Source organism: Hylobates moloch, unplaced genomic scaffold (genome assembly GCF_009828535.3).
Source record: "Hylobates moloch isolate HMO894 unplaced genomic scaffold, HMol_V3 SCAFFOLD_2, whole genome shotgun sequence".
In the NCBI taxonomy this organism is placed as follows: Eukaryota; Metazoa; Chordata; class Mammalia; order Primates; family Hylobatidae; genus Hylobates; species Hylobates moloch.
The window spans coordinates 58,416,773-58,431,484 of NW_026652277.1; the positions used below are offsets into that span (position 1 = coordinate 58,416,773).

Sequence of the window (14,712 nt, forward strand, 5' to 3'; positions counted from 1 at the left end):
TGCATGTTTGAAATATTAACTTTCCCACAGACTCCAAACCTTCAGTAAGCAGCTCTCAATGATTCATTATATTAATAATACATGTCATCATACTCCTCTTAAATATGCATGAGATTAAAAACCACCCATGTTGCAAATCTTCCAATATCATTTTTAGTATAATTTGTTACCTTTTAGATACTGTAATTCTAACGGCACCCAGGTACCACTATAATAAAGGTAAGTTTAATTATCTGGCTTCTAAGTAACCAGTATTATAACTTATTCCACTTCTATTCCATTTTAACATGCATTCAAATGAGAACATTTCATAATACAAAGTATAATACTTTTTAAAGTATATATGTTTTTATCCTATAATTCTTTCCCCAGAGGTCACTGCCACCATCAATTTGTGTTTATCTTTCTCATGCTTCCTTTACTGCTTTTACTGCATATGTATGCATCTATAAATAAATCATACATGATAAAAAATAAAGTAATATGTTTAATTCACAGGATAACCTAGTTTAAAATTGCATATAAAAGAGGTAAATTAATTTTGATAGGTATTTTATAGACAAATATATAATTCAAGATTGAAACTTATCAAGAAATTAGCATGGAATATATTGATACCTATTAAAAATACATTGTAAAGAACTATTTGGAGAATTATGATGTCCTATTTCTAATCAAATACTTTATAAACTTTTATAAATTCTGAGTTTATTCAAATTTTTACAGAAAAGATCAGATATGATCCAAAAAATGCAAAAACAAAATCCACCAGAAGAAAATAAAATTCAAATAAAGGTAAAAATCACATCATTAATCTCAGATCACATTACTTCACACATGATAGAAGGGCTACAGATTATTATTGACTTAAGTGTAATAATGCCACAGCTACATGCACCAATAGCTTTACTTAACTTATTATATGGTAGGCACAGTAATTAGTGATTTACATTAATATTTCATTTACTTTTCACAATAACCAAGTTGAGGAGATACTAATATTATTGACATTTTACAGATGAGGAAAGTGGAGGCCTACACAGATTAAATGACTTGCCCAAGGTCACAGGGCTTGGTAAGGGAGGGGGCCTGACTCCATGTCTATCCTCTTAACCATAAAGTCAAAACCCAGCTCCCCAGAATGCCGGTTTCCTTGCATGGCCTTAGATGAGTCCTCTGAAGTCTCCAAAGTTCATTTCCTTTAGCTGTAAAATGGGAATAACATTAATATATGCTAGGATTACTGAGAATTAATTAGGATGGTTTAAGAGAAAGTACTGAGCAAATCACGGCGCAATACACTGTTGCTTGTTATGTTATAGATAAAAACAACGTTGCAAATGAAAAAAAAAAACCCTGCAAATTGGCTCTTGGTCAAAATTTTCCAAGAAGAAATAGTATACTTAGGTAAACATTACTGATTGTTTTATCTTGTGATATGGCTGGAACAGGAATCTCACCCAAATCTCAATTTCAATTGTAATCCCCAGTGTTGGAGGTGGGACCTGGTGGGAGGTAACTGGATCATGGGAGCACTTTCTCGTGATTTAACACCATCTCCCTTGGTGCTATTGTTGCAACAGTGAGTTCTCATGATATCTGGTTGTTTAAAAGTGTATGGCACCTCCCCGGTCTCTTCTTCCTGCTCCAGCCATGAGAAACGCTGGCTCCCCCTTTGCCTTCTGCCACAATTATACATTTCCTGAGGCCTTCGTAAAGGCCTAGTAGATGCCTCCATGCTTCTGGTACAGCCCACAGAACTGTGAGCAAATTAAGCCTCTTTTCTTTAGAAATTACCCCGTCTTACGTATTTCTTTACAGCAATGAGAGAACAGACTAATACACCTTGCTTAGGTAAGACACAGAAATTATTACATAAAGGCAAATAAGAATCACTATATTTACAGAGGGAGAGAGAAAGAGATAAGCAGCAATAGACTAAGCTAGAAGTGAACAGTGAAACTAGGAATGCAACTTTGGAGATGGGTACCATGAAAACTCTCATACCACTGGATTTGGGCTAAGAGGTCTTTAAAACTAAGGCTTTTTAAAGTTATCTGGAGTCATTATCAAGTCTTAATTTACGGTGATTCACATATATATGTATTGATTTCTGGCAATATTTAATTCTTTAGGCAAAGAAAGGGAAAATAATATTCAAAAGTGTCATAATTCATCATTTTAGATAAGTTAATACTGGGATTATTTTTCCACAGAGCTTTGTGTTTTAAAAATTATGTCATAAGTATCATGTCAATCAAGATCCTAAAACAAGTATTATTGAAAGTTTGAGATCAGGAAACTTGAATTCAACAAGGTTAATAATAAATCTATATATCTATATATGCTGTGTGTGTGCATCCATGTGTGCATGTGTGCATGTGCTGTACATGATGAGCACATAGGTATCTATCATTCTGGTTAAATATTAGAAAGCAAGCAGAAAAGTAGCCCATCCTCTTCTTTGGAATTAGAGAAACCAATGAAGTACTGCATCAAAAATTAGGGGGAGAAAGATTAGAAGTAATAAATGGTAAAGAAAGTACAAAACATCTCTAACACATAGATAGACCAATAACCACTTCTATTAAGAACATGAAAACTTGGTGTTTTACCTAGATTAGAACAAGATGCAGAATTATCAGACAGTGATAAGCTGAATAACCCTTGTGCCCTCCTCCCACAGCACTGGCTCAGACAACCACAAGCAATGCCCCATCACCCCGTTGCTGGATTTCCTTTTCATTCCATCCCCATTTCCATCTCTGTGGTGGTTCAGCAAGGCTGGTGGGAAAAATTTTAGTTTTAATAGCCACAAACCTTCTTGGAAGGTCTGAGGGTTTGCATAACTTCAGTAATAAATCTGTCTGAAGGCAGCCTAGTCCCCTTACCTTTAGTTAAATAAACTAGAGTAGAAACAAAGGAATGTGGAGAGTTTACCTAACTGGCTTGTTTACTCGTGTGGTCTTAAGACTGGGTGCTTAATTGCTTTCTACTTGGGAAGTCCACAATGTCAATTACACTCTAGTGGTGTTGACCCAAGCCTTTGTCAATTAATCTTTACTGAATAAATGTAAGTCTTGCTGACTGATTGAGACCATAGTCACAACTGTTTACAGCTCTCTGCGTGGAGTCTGTAAGTGGCCCAGATGCTCAGCTGGACTGGTAAAGCAGAATATCTGTGTGTCAGTGTACTTTATTCATCCACCATTGGGTCAGGGTCTGTGGGACAGACCCTTGCACATTTCTGGGGAGCTATTCTGTATCTATTAGACTGCTGAAGAAACCAAGGTCTTGGGATGATGTTCAGATGACCAACACCTGGAATGGCTGCATGTTCTCTAAGGCTAACACATCTTCCTGGGCTTTGTCAGTGACTTGGAGTGTCACTACTACTTATGGGACAATGACTATTTGTTTAACCTATATAATCAGATAACAACTCTAAGCCTCAGCTTTCTTGTCTGTAAAATAAACTAACTAGCTGATTTCTAAAGTGCTAAGACCTTGCCACTATAGGAATTCTACATCCAAGAGATGTCTTGTTTTCTATTTCCTGAGGCATGTGAATTTTTTGTATCTAGTAGCTTTGCACCTTTCTTAATGTCTGATCGTTAATTATTTAAACAAAGTACATATAGCCAAAAGAAAAAAAATAGAGAAAAAGGCCACATATTTTCAGTAATTCCTACAGTCACTTTCAAGTATCTCACATCACTAAATGAGGAATAAAGGAGACTTTGAACTGCATAAACCCACAAATATAATAAGCTGCATTATCAAAAGTGTTTACTTGATGCTATAAGAAGTAAGAACACTGCGAGAGAGTGTAGAATCTGCAAGGTTCTACCTACCTCCTGGCCGTTCATGCTCTCCATCAGTGTGTAAAAGCATGGCAATAGGCATCCCTACGTTCTTGGATCTTCCAGCCACAACCACATTTTTTCCAAATGTTTGAATTCCTTAAAATACAGAGTTCTATTTAAATGCAGAATTGACAACAAGAAGTAAATTAAACATTTGTACAGCCAACTGAAACATTCTTTTAAAAATTTCTAATTAAATCTGAATTATTATGTGGCTTATCTATAATATGAGCACATTCATTATTTATAAATAATTCATTTTATGCTTCTTTGATTTGTCACTTCTTCTCTGATTATGTCCTCATTAAAAACCACAGACATTCTTAAGTTGACATTAAGTTACTTTTAAACATTGAGATTCACATTAAGAGTTAGAAGAGTAGAGTCTTAACATATATTAACTGCTAATTATAAAATAAGCAAAGTACAACAATGTCGAACTTAATTGGCAATCAAATTTTGAGCAATGCTGGAACAAAACAAGTGAGAAAAGAGGCATTTTTTCACAAAGCTCATGCATTTTACTCCATAGGAAAGAAGCACTAAACTTACAGACTTAGAAATATGTAAAAAAATAAAGCCTGTAGAACCTTCTACTTCTTTGGGACTCAGTTTCTTCATAAGTAAAGCAAAGAAGTTAGAACTAAGGATTTTCCAATACTAACACTGTAGGAGTATGACTCTAGGATCTGTTTTCCCTTGGAAGTTTTTCTTTCTCAGAAAACAGATTAGAAAGGAGAAAATGCTGCCAAAAATAGAAGTAACAGTGATGGAGGTAGGAAAATCATCAATATATAAGGCGATTTGGGGTTAATTAACGTAGAGGTAAACATCTGTATACATTGTAAGAGTCTGTGAGAGCATTACCATATCCAGTACAGTACAGGGGTAAATGTTTAAAGTGAAAACCCAAGCCAATAGAAATGATAACTATGTGATCAGCACATATTTTTTAAGGTACAGAAAAATATATTTTAGAAAAGTTTTCATCAAAATGCATGAAGTTTATATTTTAAAAGTAGACACATATACCACTATTATGTGGAAAATTCCCTTCCTATAAGTTGGAACTGCAGTTATCTATAACCTGGCTAATGTTCTTCATTTCATTTTATTTTGGATTTTTTTGTTTGTTTGTTTTGTTTGTTTTGTTTTTGAGACAGAGTCTTGCTCTGTCGCCCAGGCTGAAGTGCAGTGGCATGATCTCGGCTCACTGCAAGCTCCGCCTCCCAGGTTCATGCCATTCTCCTTCCTCAGCCTCCCAAGTAGCTGGGACTACAGGTGCCCGCCACCACGCCTGGCTAAATTTTTATATTTTTAGTAGAGACAGGGTTTTACCATGTTAGCCAGGATTGGATTGTGTTTTCACTTCTACAATTTTATAATCTCTCTGTAGACTGACGTTTTATGGCTTATGATTTTCTGTCACTCTATAGGACTGAGGTAGTCCCATCAAGTCTCAGTGCACAAAGGTTCAGCTCAGCACCTAGCATCCATGTCCTGCAGACCACAAATTACCAACCTGTTCTTTTTATTATTTCCCAAACAGCACTGGCAGTGGCAGGTATTAGAGAATGCTGATCAAGGCACAATCTTCCAATACTGATAATATGAAATCCATCTACATCTTTTTCTGGGGCAATTCCATTGCATATTGTTCGCTCATCAACGTGGTCTGAAAAATAAATAAAATTTGTCTAATTATAAAATTGTTATTTATTTGGTAGACTGAAAAATGAAATCTGAGAATCTAAAGCCACATCACTTATAATTCAGCTCTAAAAAAGGTGTAAAGTCATTATTATTATTATTATTTGCCACCAAAATGGTAAGCCAAAGTGCTCTTGACTGATGGCTGTAATGAACTGCAGCTGGAGTATATGCTATTCCAGAGCCAAAAGTGGCTGGACCAGTGAAAGAAAAAAAATTGTGAATTAAACAATACCAATGAGATCTGGTAATAGCCAGGTGTCATGTCTTTGTTTCAGTAAGTTTGTATATTTACAGGGTTTGAATCCACATTTCTGATACAAGACAGTTCTCCTAATAGGCTTCTATTAAATACTTCGAATATTGGAGATTAAAAGGGGTTTGTTAGTGTTAAGAATAGTCATAACATCATGAGTTCTTAGCTTCCTCTTAAATGACATAACAAAAACTCTAATATAAAACACGTGCACACACACACATCTTTTCTCTAAAGCATTGTCACAGTGAAATAAAAAATATTACTATGATTTGCTATATGGAAGAAAAAGAACACAACCTGAGTAATAAAGTAATCAAATGAAATATGGGATGCTAATCATCTCATTTTTTAAAAGTAAGTATAGAAATATAAAATAGGCTCCTATTACTCTATGCAGAGTAGTTTAAATTACCACTAACCTAACAATTAACCCATGTGCCTAATATACTAAAAGTACATTTTCTATGTAAAAGTTTATTCGGTCATTGTATAATGCGATTTAGACATAATTCTTTAAAACATTATAAAAGTCCAAGTTCAAACTTTTCAGAAAGCCAGGCCTTGGGTTTTATATCTTTTGTATTCTAAAAGTGTGCTACTGCTATCTGACTTTAAGTCAAGCTAATTTACCATAATTAGATTACAAAAGTCCTTGAAATACATAAAAGTATTCATTTGAATCATATTCAAATAGAAACTGAGTCTTTGGAAAGTCTCTCCATTCAATAGTTTTTCACTTTTAATAACTGCATTCAGTCTAGAATGTTTTAGCAGGGCCTCCATCTATTTTCTCTATAGCTAGAAGATCATCATATAGATTCTAGTCAAACTTTTAAAAGAATACATATTTAACTTATTACATGAGGGTAAAAATACTGGTTCTTTTTTAAAAAAAATCTAGGTGGTGATGATGATAAGTCATTTTTAAAGCACCTACCACTAATGCAGAAGCTTCATGTCATGGATATTTTTTACAATGAAATGAAAAGCTTTATAGATGAAAAGAAAAACAACTATATTTGGAGTATCTATTTTTAGCTAGGACTCAAATTAGTTTATTTCTAAGTTCAAAACTGGCTAATATATGCATGGGCTGCGCTACTGATTGAAAAGAACTCAACAAGGACTCTTTGTAGATTTTAAGAACCATTCTCCAAACAATAAGCCTGAATTACACTGAATTTTGCCATCTACCATTTTTTGCACTCCCATTCACTGAAAATAACATTAAAGCCGTAACAAATATTTCAGTTCACACACCAGCTGAAATAATTGAGAAGAAATGTAAGCATCTGAAAATCTGGAAGCCAGAACTAGAGACTGGTGGTTACAGATCTGTCCTCTTGTATATGCCAACTTCAACGCAGATCATAATTCAGATCACCATTTTGGTTTGTCTTAAGTATTTAAGTATTAGTAGTTTAAAACACAGATGAATGGACATACAAAATGTATAGCAGATTCATAAAACCCGAATCTAAAAGGAAAAGAGCTTCATATGAGTAGATGAAAAAAGTGAAGATCATAAAAATCCAGAAAACCAATTCATTTATCATTTTTATATAACTCTGTCTCAGCAGTGTAATAAATCTAACATATATCTTTTTCCAGGAGAGATCTATTATTATGTAGTATACAGTACATAGCAATAATCTGAACTACTCTATCTACATTTAAAAAGTGCTTTACAATGATTATATTACCTTTACATCAATTTCCTTTTAATCTTCATAGTCACTGGGGATAAAAGTAGAAAAGGTATGATCATGCCCATTTTAAAGACAAGCTCAAGGAGTTAGAGTCAATCTCAGATCACTACTAAGAATCCAGAATTTAAATCCGTATCTTTTTGTTCCAAGATCAGTTTTTCCTTTTGTATCATACAGAAGTCATAATAAATATTAATCATTTTAAATACCATTCAAAAATTAAAATCACAGAGGCCTCCCTCCCAACTCCTAATAAGACATTTGATAACTCTAAAATATCCCAAGAAATGTATTGTTTCTCCTAGGGCTCAAAATATAACACTATTCCTAGATTAAGTAATACTTGTCTAAGCACATGCAAAAAAGCATCAAACATTTTACATTTAGGATTACAGGTAATCCTACTTCCTTTTGTTATATGAGTAAGAGAAATAAATACATTTCCTGTTTGTGACTGACTGCTACTAAAAGTCTCCCAAAATCTCACCCTTGGGGCACATGACTTGAACAGAAAAAACAATCGTGAGACTCAATAGCATCAATTTTCTCACAACAGTTATACAACATGTTTGATTCACAGGATACATTGGTAAACAACAAAGCACTTAATATCTTACCCAAATGAATGATAAAACTGGTTTTATTCACTTCGTGTTTTCCCCCATTCTATTTAAAGTTATGAGAAGTCATTAAATCATTCTAGGAAAAACAGAAGTCATCAAATCAAAATCTGAACCACTGTAATAAAACAGCTCAGATAATGCCTTTAGGACACTGTAGATTTACTATATTGAATGAATATATGTTTTGTATGTGTTTTTTTTTGAGACAGAGTCTCACTCTGTTGCCCAGGCTGGAGTGCAGTGGTGTGATCTCAGGTCACTGCAACCTCCGCCTTCTGGGTTCACTAGATTCTTCTGCCTCAGCCTCTCGAGTAGCTGGGACTACAGGCACATGCCACCATGCCCGGCTAATTTTTGTATTTTTAGTAGAGACAGAGTTTCACCATATTGGCCAGGCTGGTCTCAAAATCCTGACCTCGTGATCCACCCGCCTCGGCCTCCCAAAGTGCTGGAATTACAGGCATGAGCCACTGCGCCTGGCCACTGAAGATATATATATTTGTGACGTATTTATAATATGCTTAATTGCCTTTAGACAATGAACAGAAAAAAAAAAGGAACAAACAAATTACTGGCTTATTTTCCACCTATAGATTTTTACAACATTACTGTTTAAAAATACCAACTTCCACTTCCCCCACATCCATTAGATAAGTGCAAGCTCATCAGTATAGTAAACATTGTGTCCTTTAGCTTATTTTTCCTATAGTCTCTTCTCTGTGTGTTCCATACCTTTACCAACCATCATCATCACATGCCCTCCACTCTAGTCACACCAAATCGTGTCCTTTCCCCAAGCCCTTCGCTTCTGCATTGCTATTGCTCATGATGATTTTTTTCACTACTAATCCTTTCTTCTGTTTTTTTCATATCCTAATCATTCTTCAATGCATTGATCAATTGCCCCCTGTTGAAATGATTACAAAATGAAATAATATTTTTTTCCTCTGCTTTCCCATGGAACTGCTATAAAAAACACTTAGCACACTAGTTCAGTTAATGATATTAGTTGTTTAATTATCTCTATCATTTATGAATGTGAGCCTTTTAGGACACAGTCTGTCTTAAACTGATTCACTTATAACTACTCCATCTCAGTCCATGGTGTGAAAAAAAAGTATCTTGGGCCCCCAAAATCACTAAGTTAAAGGGAAAATTCAAGCTAGGAACTGCTCAGGGCAAATATGCTTCCCATTCTATTCAAAGTCATCCTTCTGCTCACTGAGATAGATGCATGTTCTGATTGCCTCTTTTGGAAAGGCTTGTCAGAAACCCAAAAGAATACAACCATTTGTCTCTCACCTACCTGTGACCTGGAAGACTCCTCCCCTGCTTCAAGTTTTCCCTGCCTTTCTGGGCAGAACCAGTATACTTCTTACATATGTTGATTGATGTCTCATGACTCCCTAAAATGTATAAAACCAAGATGTGGCCCAACTACCTTGGGCACATGTTTTCAGGATGCTGAGGCTGTCTCATGGGTGCATGTCTTCAACCTTGGCAAAATAAACTGACACTTGTCTCAAATTTTCGGAGTTCACAATGGGAAACCCATCCTTCTGTGCTACTTGCCAAGAAAACCTGGAGTCATCTTAAATATCCCTCTTTCTCTCACACCTAACATCCAAACCACTGGAAAATCTGTTGACTTTCTTCATAATAATATATCTAGCATTTTATCAGTCTCACCATGTTCATGATACTACTCTGAGTGAACATTATTCTTCCTGCCAATTCTTAAAACAGCCTCCTAATTAGTTTCCTTCTTCTATATGTGCAACCATACAATTTATTCACAAAACAGCAATAGAGTTATACCTTTGAAATGCATATTTGATCACACTGCTTTTCTCAAAACCCTGCAATGTTATTACCTTAACAATTGCAAACAAGGCTCTACATGATTTTTACTGCACCAAAACCATAGCTATGTGTCTAATCCCATCACTGGTTACTCTCATCTTCTCTCAATCTATGAGCATCAAGCTGGTCCCCTTGATGTTCCTTGAAAGCATGAGGCATTTTGCCACCTTAGCTATAGCTTTCTATCTGCCTGGAAGGCTTTCCTAAAAAAGAACTGTCACCTAGGCTAAATCCCTCCCTTCTTTCAAATGTTTTCTTAAATACCACATTCTCACTGTTAAAAGAAAAAAACTTCAGCCAAATTAAATTTAAAGATGTTTAATTGAGCAATGAACAATTAGTGAATTGGGCAGCCCTCCAGAATCACAGCATATTCAGAGAGACTCCAGCACAGCCATGTGGTAGAATAAGATTTGTAGACAAAAAAAGGGACAAGACACACAGAAATCAGAAGTGAGGTACAGAAACAACTGGATTGCTTACAGCTCAGTGTTTGCCTTATTTGAACATGGTTCAAGCAGCTGGCTACACTTGATTGGCCAAAACTCAGTGATTGGCACAGGTGTGGGCCACGATTGGTTTACACCTCCACTTGTTATAGTTCACAATATACAGAAAAACCTTTAGGCTGAACTTAAATACGTAAGGAGGCAGCTTTAGGCTAAACTTGATTAACATCAGTGAGGACAATTCTGACCACACTATTTAAAAATGTAGGTTCAGTTTCTAGTGATTGTGAAATAGCTTATATTGGACTAAGCTTCTTACAGAAAACAACTGCAAACTTCAGTAAAATCATTTGAAAAAACACAAAAACAACTATCTGAAAAAAATGGAAAGTCACTAAAAACAAACAGATGTAGAGGAAAGTAGATAGCTGAAAGAAAAAAAAATCACTGAAAGAGTTCTCCACTTTAAAAGCTTTTCTAGCCACAGGACAGCTAGAATTTGGATAGAAATATTCAGTCCTATTTGCTTAAGAAATCAAAAGATGAAGTTTGGGGCTAACACCATAGTTGAAAATTGAAGCGATATATCCGGGAAAGGAGAAAGCCACAGAGAGGAGTCCCATACATTGTATACAAATTCTGTATCTCTGAGTGACCACTGAACAAACACACAGGAAACAAATCCCAAGAAGCTCATCTAAGGATAAGATAACTTACCAGAGATTGTACCTGTGGTTCACCAGAGGAGAAACAAATCTTTAAGTCCTCAATATGATACAGGCGTTTATAAAAAACTTTACAATTAACATCCTACTTAATAGTGAAATACTGAAACTTTTCCCTCAAGATCTGAATAAGGTCCACTCCCACAATTTTTAGTTAATACTTTGTTGGAAGGCCTAGTGGGTGTAATAAGATAAAAAAAAAAAAAAGAGGCATAGAGATCAGAATAGAATAAGTACAAATCTCTGACCACAGATGGCATAGTTGTTTATGCAGAGCATACTTAAAAATTTATTAAACAATTAATAGAACTAATAAAGTGAATTAAGCAAGATTACAAAGTCAATATAAGAAAACAATTGAATTCCTGATACAAGTAGTAACTATCAGAAAAATGAAATTTTATAAATACTCTTTACAATAGCTGACAAATCATAAAATGCTTAGGAGTAAATTGTTTAAAATTTGAGAATAACATCTATAATAAGAACTACAAAAGACTGCTGACAAATGACATAAATAAATAAAAGGCATACCATGTTCATAGATTGGAAGACTCAATGATGGTAAGATGTCAATTCCAAAACCAATTTATAGAGTCATTGCAATCATCTCAATCATAATCCTATGTGGTTTTTTGTTAGATTCTTAAATGTATATGGAGATTTAAAGGACTTAGAATATCCAAAGCAATCTTGAAAACAGAGTTAGAAGATTTACAATACCTGACTTCAAGACTTGCTACAAAGCTACAGTAATCTAGACAGTGTGATACAGGCATAAGAACAGACAAATAGATCAATGGAACAAGAAAAGAGAGCCCAGCTTTAGAGTCACACTTACAGAATGTGAATGCCACAAAATGCCATAGTAATTCAATGTGAAAGGAAAGTGTTTTCAACAAATAGTACTTGAATAGCTAGGCAGCTATATTGTAGGGGGTGGGGGGGCAAAACTTACTATGATGACTATTTCATACTACACAGAAAAATTAACTAGAAATCAACTAGAAATCTAAACATAAAAGTTAAAATTATATAGTTTCTAGGTGAAAATTTAGAAGAATATCATTGTATGCTGGGTGTAAGAAAAGGTTTCTTAAAAATAACACAAAACACATAAAGCATAAAATAAATATATCACCAATTAAACTTAAGAAAAATTAAAATCTTATGCTCATCAAAAGCCACCATTAAGAAAATGTACAGGTAAGCCAAAGACTGGGAGAACACATTCACAAAACGCCTATCAGTTAAAGAACTTGTAACCAGATACATAAAAAAAAAGTCAAAGTTAAATCATTAAAAGATAAATAACATTTTTAAATGAGCTAAATACTTAAACAGCCACTTTACAAAGTAAGATATTGAAATGGAATATGTATATGAAAAAAAATTAGAACAGTGGTTACCTGAGTGTGAGGATGAAAGAGATAGCGACTGTCTGGGAAGGGGCATGAGGAAACTCAGTTGACAAAAATGTTCTATAATATGATAGGGGTTTAGATTACATGAGAGTTTGCATTTTTCAAAACTTATGGAATAATACATTAAGATGTGTACATTTCAATGCATGTAAATTTCACATAACATAAATAATGAACCTTAATGATGTATACACTAAAGTTTTAGGGGTATACTAAGTGTTCTTACCTTTAAATGCTTCAAAAATAAAATGGATAGGTGAATGAACAAATGGATAGGTATGTGACAAAACAAATATAGCATAATGTTAACAACTACAGAATCTAGTTTGAAGGCGTATGAGTGTTCATTGTACCAGTCTTTTAGTTTTTCTGTACGTTTGAATTTTTTATAACAACATGTTGGGAGGCAGTCAGATAAAAATATCATGGTCCTCCAACATCCTGATCCCTCCTACCATGATCTACTTCTTCCTTTTTCCGATAGCATATCAACATCTAGTAAATATATTTGTTTATTTATTATATTTATTTTTTATTACCGCCTCCTCTGCTACTCAAAAGGACAGAAATTTCTGTCTTTTTCTTTTTCACTGATCCACAGTACAAATAATAGTGCCTGGACCATAGAGGCACTCAATAAATATTTACTGAATAAATGGCTACTATTAACCCTAATTTATAGATGAAGAAACTGAGACAAAATTAGTGGGCAGCTGGACACAGTAAGAAGAACAGGCTGCCATAAGGAAAATATGTCTGATCCTTCTATATCCTCTAACATCCTCCTTTTAAAAATACAAAGAGGTCAGGCACGGTGGCTCATGCCTGTAATCCCAGCACTTTGGGAGGCTGAGGGGGGTGAATCACGAGGTCAGGAGTTTGAGACCAGCCTGGCCAACACGGTGAAACCTTAAAAATACAAAACCCTAAAAATACAAAAAATTACCTGGGCGTGGTGGCAGGTGCCTGTAATCCCAGCTACTCGGGAGGCTGAGGCAGGAGAACTGCTTGAACCCGGGAAGCGAAGGTTGCAGTGAGCTGAGGTCAAGCCTATGCACTCCAGCTCAGGCAACAGTGCGAGACTCCATCTCAAAATAAATAAATAAATAAAAATAAAAATATAAAGAAAAACCAAAGGTGGCTTACGTTAAAAATCATATTTTTTTATATTGTTGCATCTACCTTATTGACTATCTGGTACTATTACATTCTCCAGCATAAATTTAAGGTGAAAGATTCATGTTTCTTGTTTTTCATTTACTTCTTCCTTTCTGGACATGAAAAAAAAATCCAGGTAAAGCTTTATGCTAATAGATCAAAGTCCACATCCTGAGTGTGTATACAATGCCCTTGAAAATTCACTCATTTATTTACTCAACAAATAGTTACTGAATGTCTACCATATTACCAGTAGGGGTTTAGAATATATAAGCGAGGGCCAGGCACAGTGGCTCACGTCAACACTTCAGGAGGCTGTAATTCCAACACTTCAGAAGGCTGAGGTTGGAGGATCACCTGGGGTTAGAAGTTTGAGACCAGTCTGGCCAACATGGTGAAACCCCATCTCTAGTAAAAATACTAAAATTAGATGGACATGGGGGCCGGCACCTGTAATCCCAGCTACTCGAGAAGCTGAGTCAGGAGAATCACTTGAACCCAAGAGGCAGAGGTTACAGTGAGCCAAGATCACACCACTGCACTCCAGCCTGGGCAATACAGCGAGACTCTGTCTCAAAAAAACAAAAAACAAAAATGAATATATAAGTGAGGCAAACAGACAAAATTCTTGCCTCTGGAATTTATATTTTAATGGAATAAATATCTGCCTACTCAAACTACCTATAGTCTCTCAATTATTTATTTTCTAGGAGTAAATGAGAGATACTTTTGGAAACTGTGTTCACTGTTCTCAAGCCAATAATTATTTAAGTTACACCTTCTGGGATCTACATAAAGATTTCAAGACAGCAAATACCAGATGCCTACCACTTTCCCAATATTATTTAAGAGTTGTTTCATTATCAAGGGACAAGGGGACAGAAAAGGAATGGAAACACACTCTAACCTCACTGAGCTACTCCACC

The 14,712-nt window shown here is 35.1% G+C and overlaps 1 protein-coding gene across 4 annotated transcripts in view; it reads right to left on the reverse strand.

Moving 5' to 3' along the window:
* Positions 1-14,712, reverse strand: part of MTHFD2L (methylenetetrahydrofolate dehydrogenase (NADP+ dependent) 2 like) — a 185,480-nt gene that overhangs the window by 97,972 nt on the left and 72,796 nt on the right. For all 4 annotated transcript variants that reach the window (XM_032150209.2, XM_058433931.1, XM_058433925.1 and 1 more), the window contains 2 exons: positions 5,389-5,541; positions 3,855-3,962 (listed from right to left, as the gene is read on the reverse strand). In XM_032150209.2, coding sequence (XP_032006100.1) covers positions 3,855-3,962; positions 5,389-5,541 — 261 coding nt within the window. The remainder of the gene's footprint in view (positions 1-3,854; positions 3,963-5,388; positions 5,542-14,712) is intronic.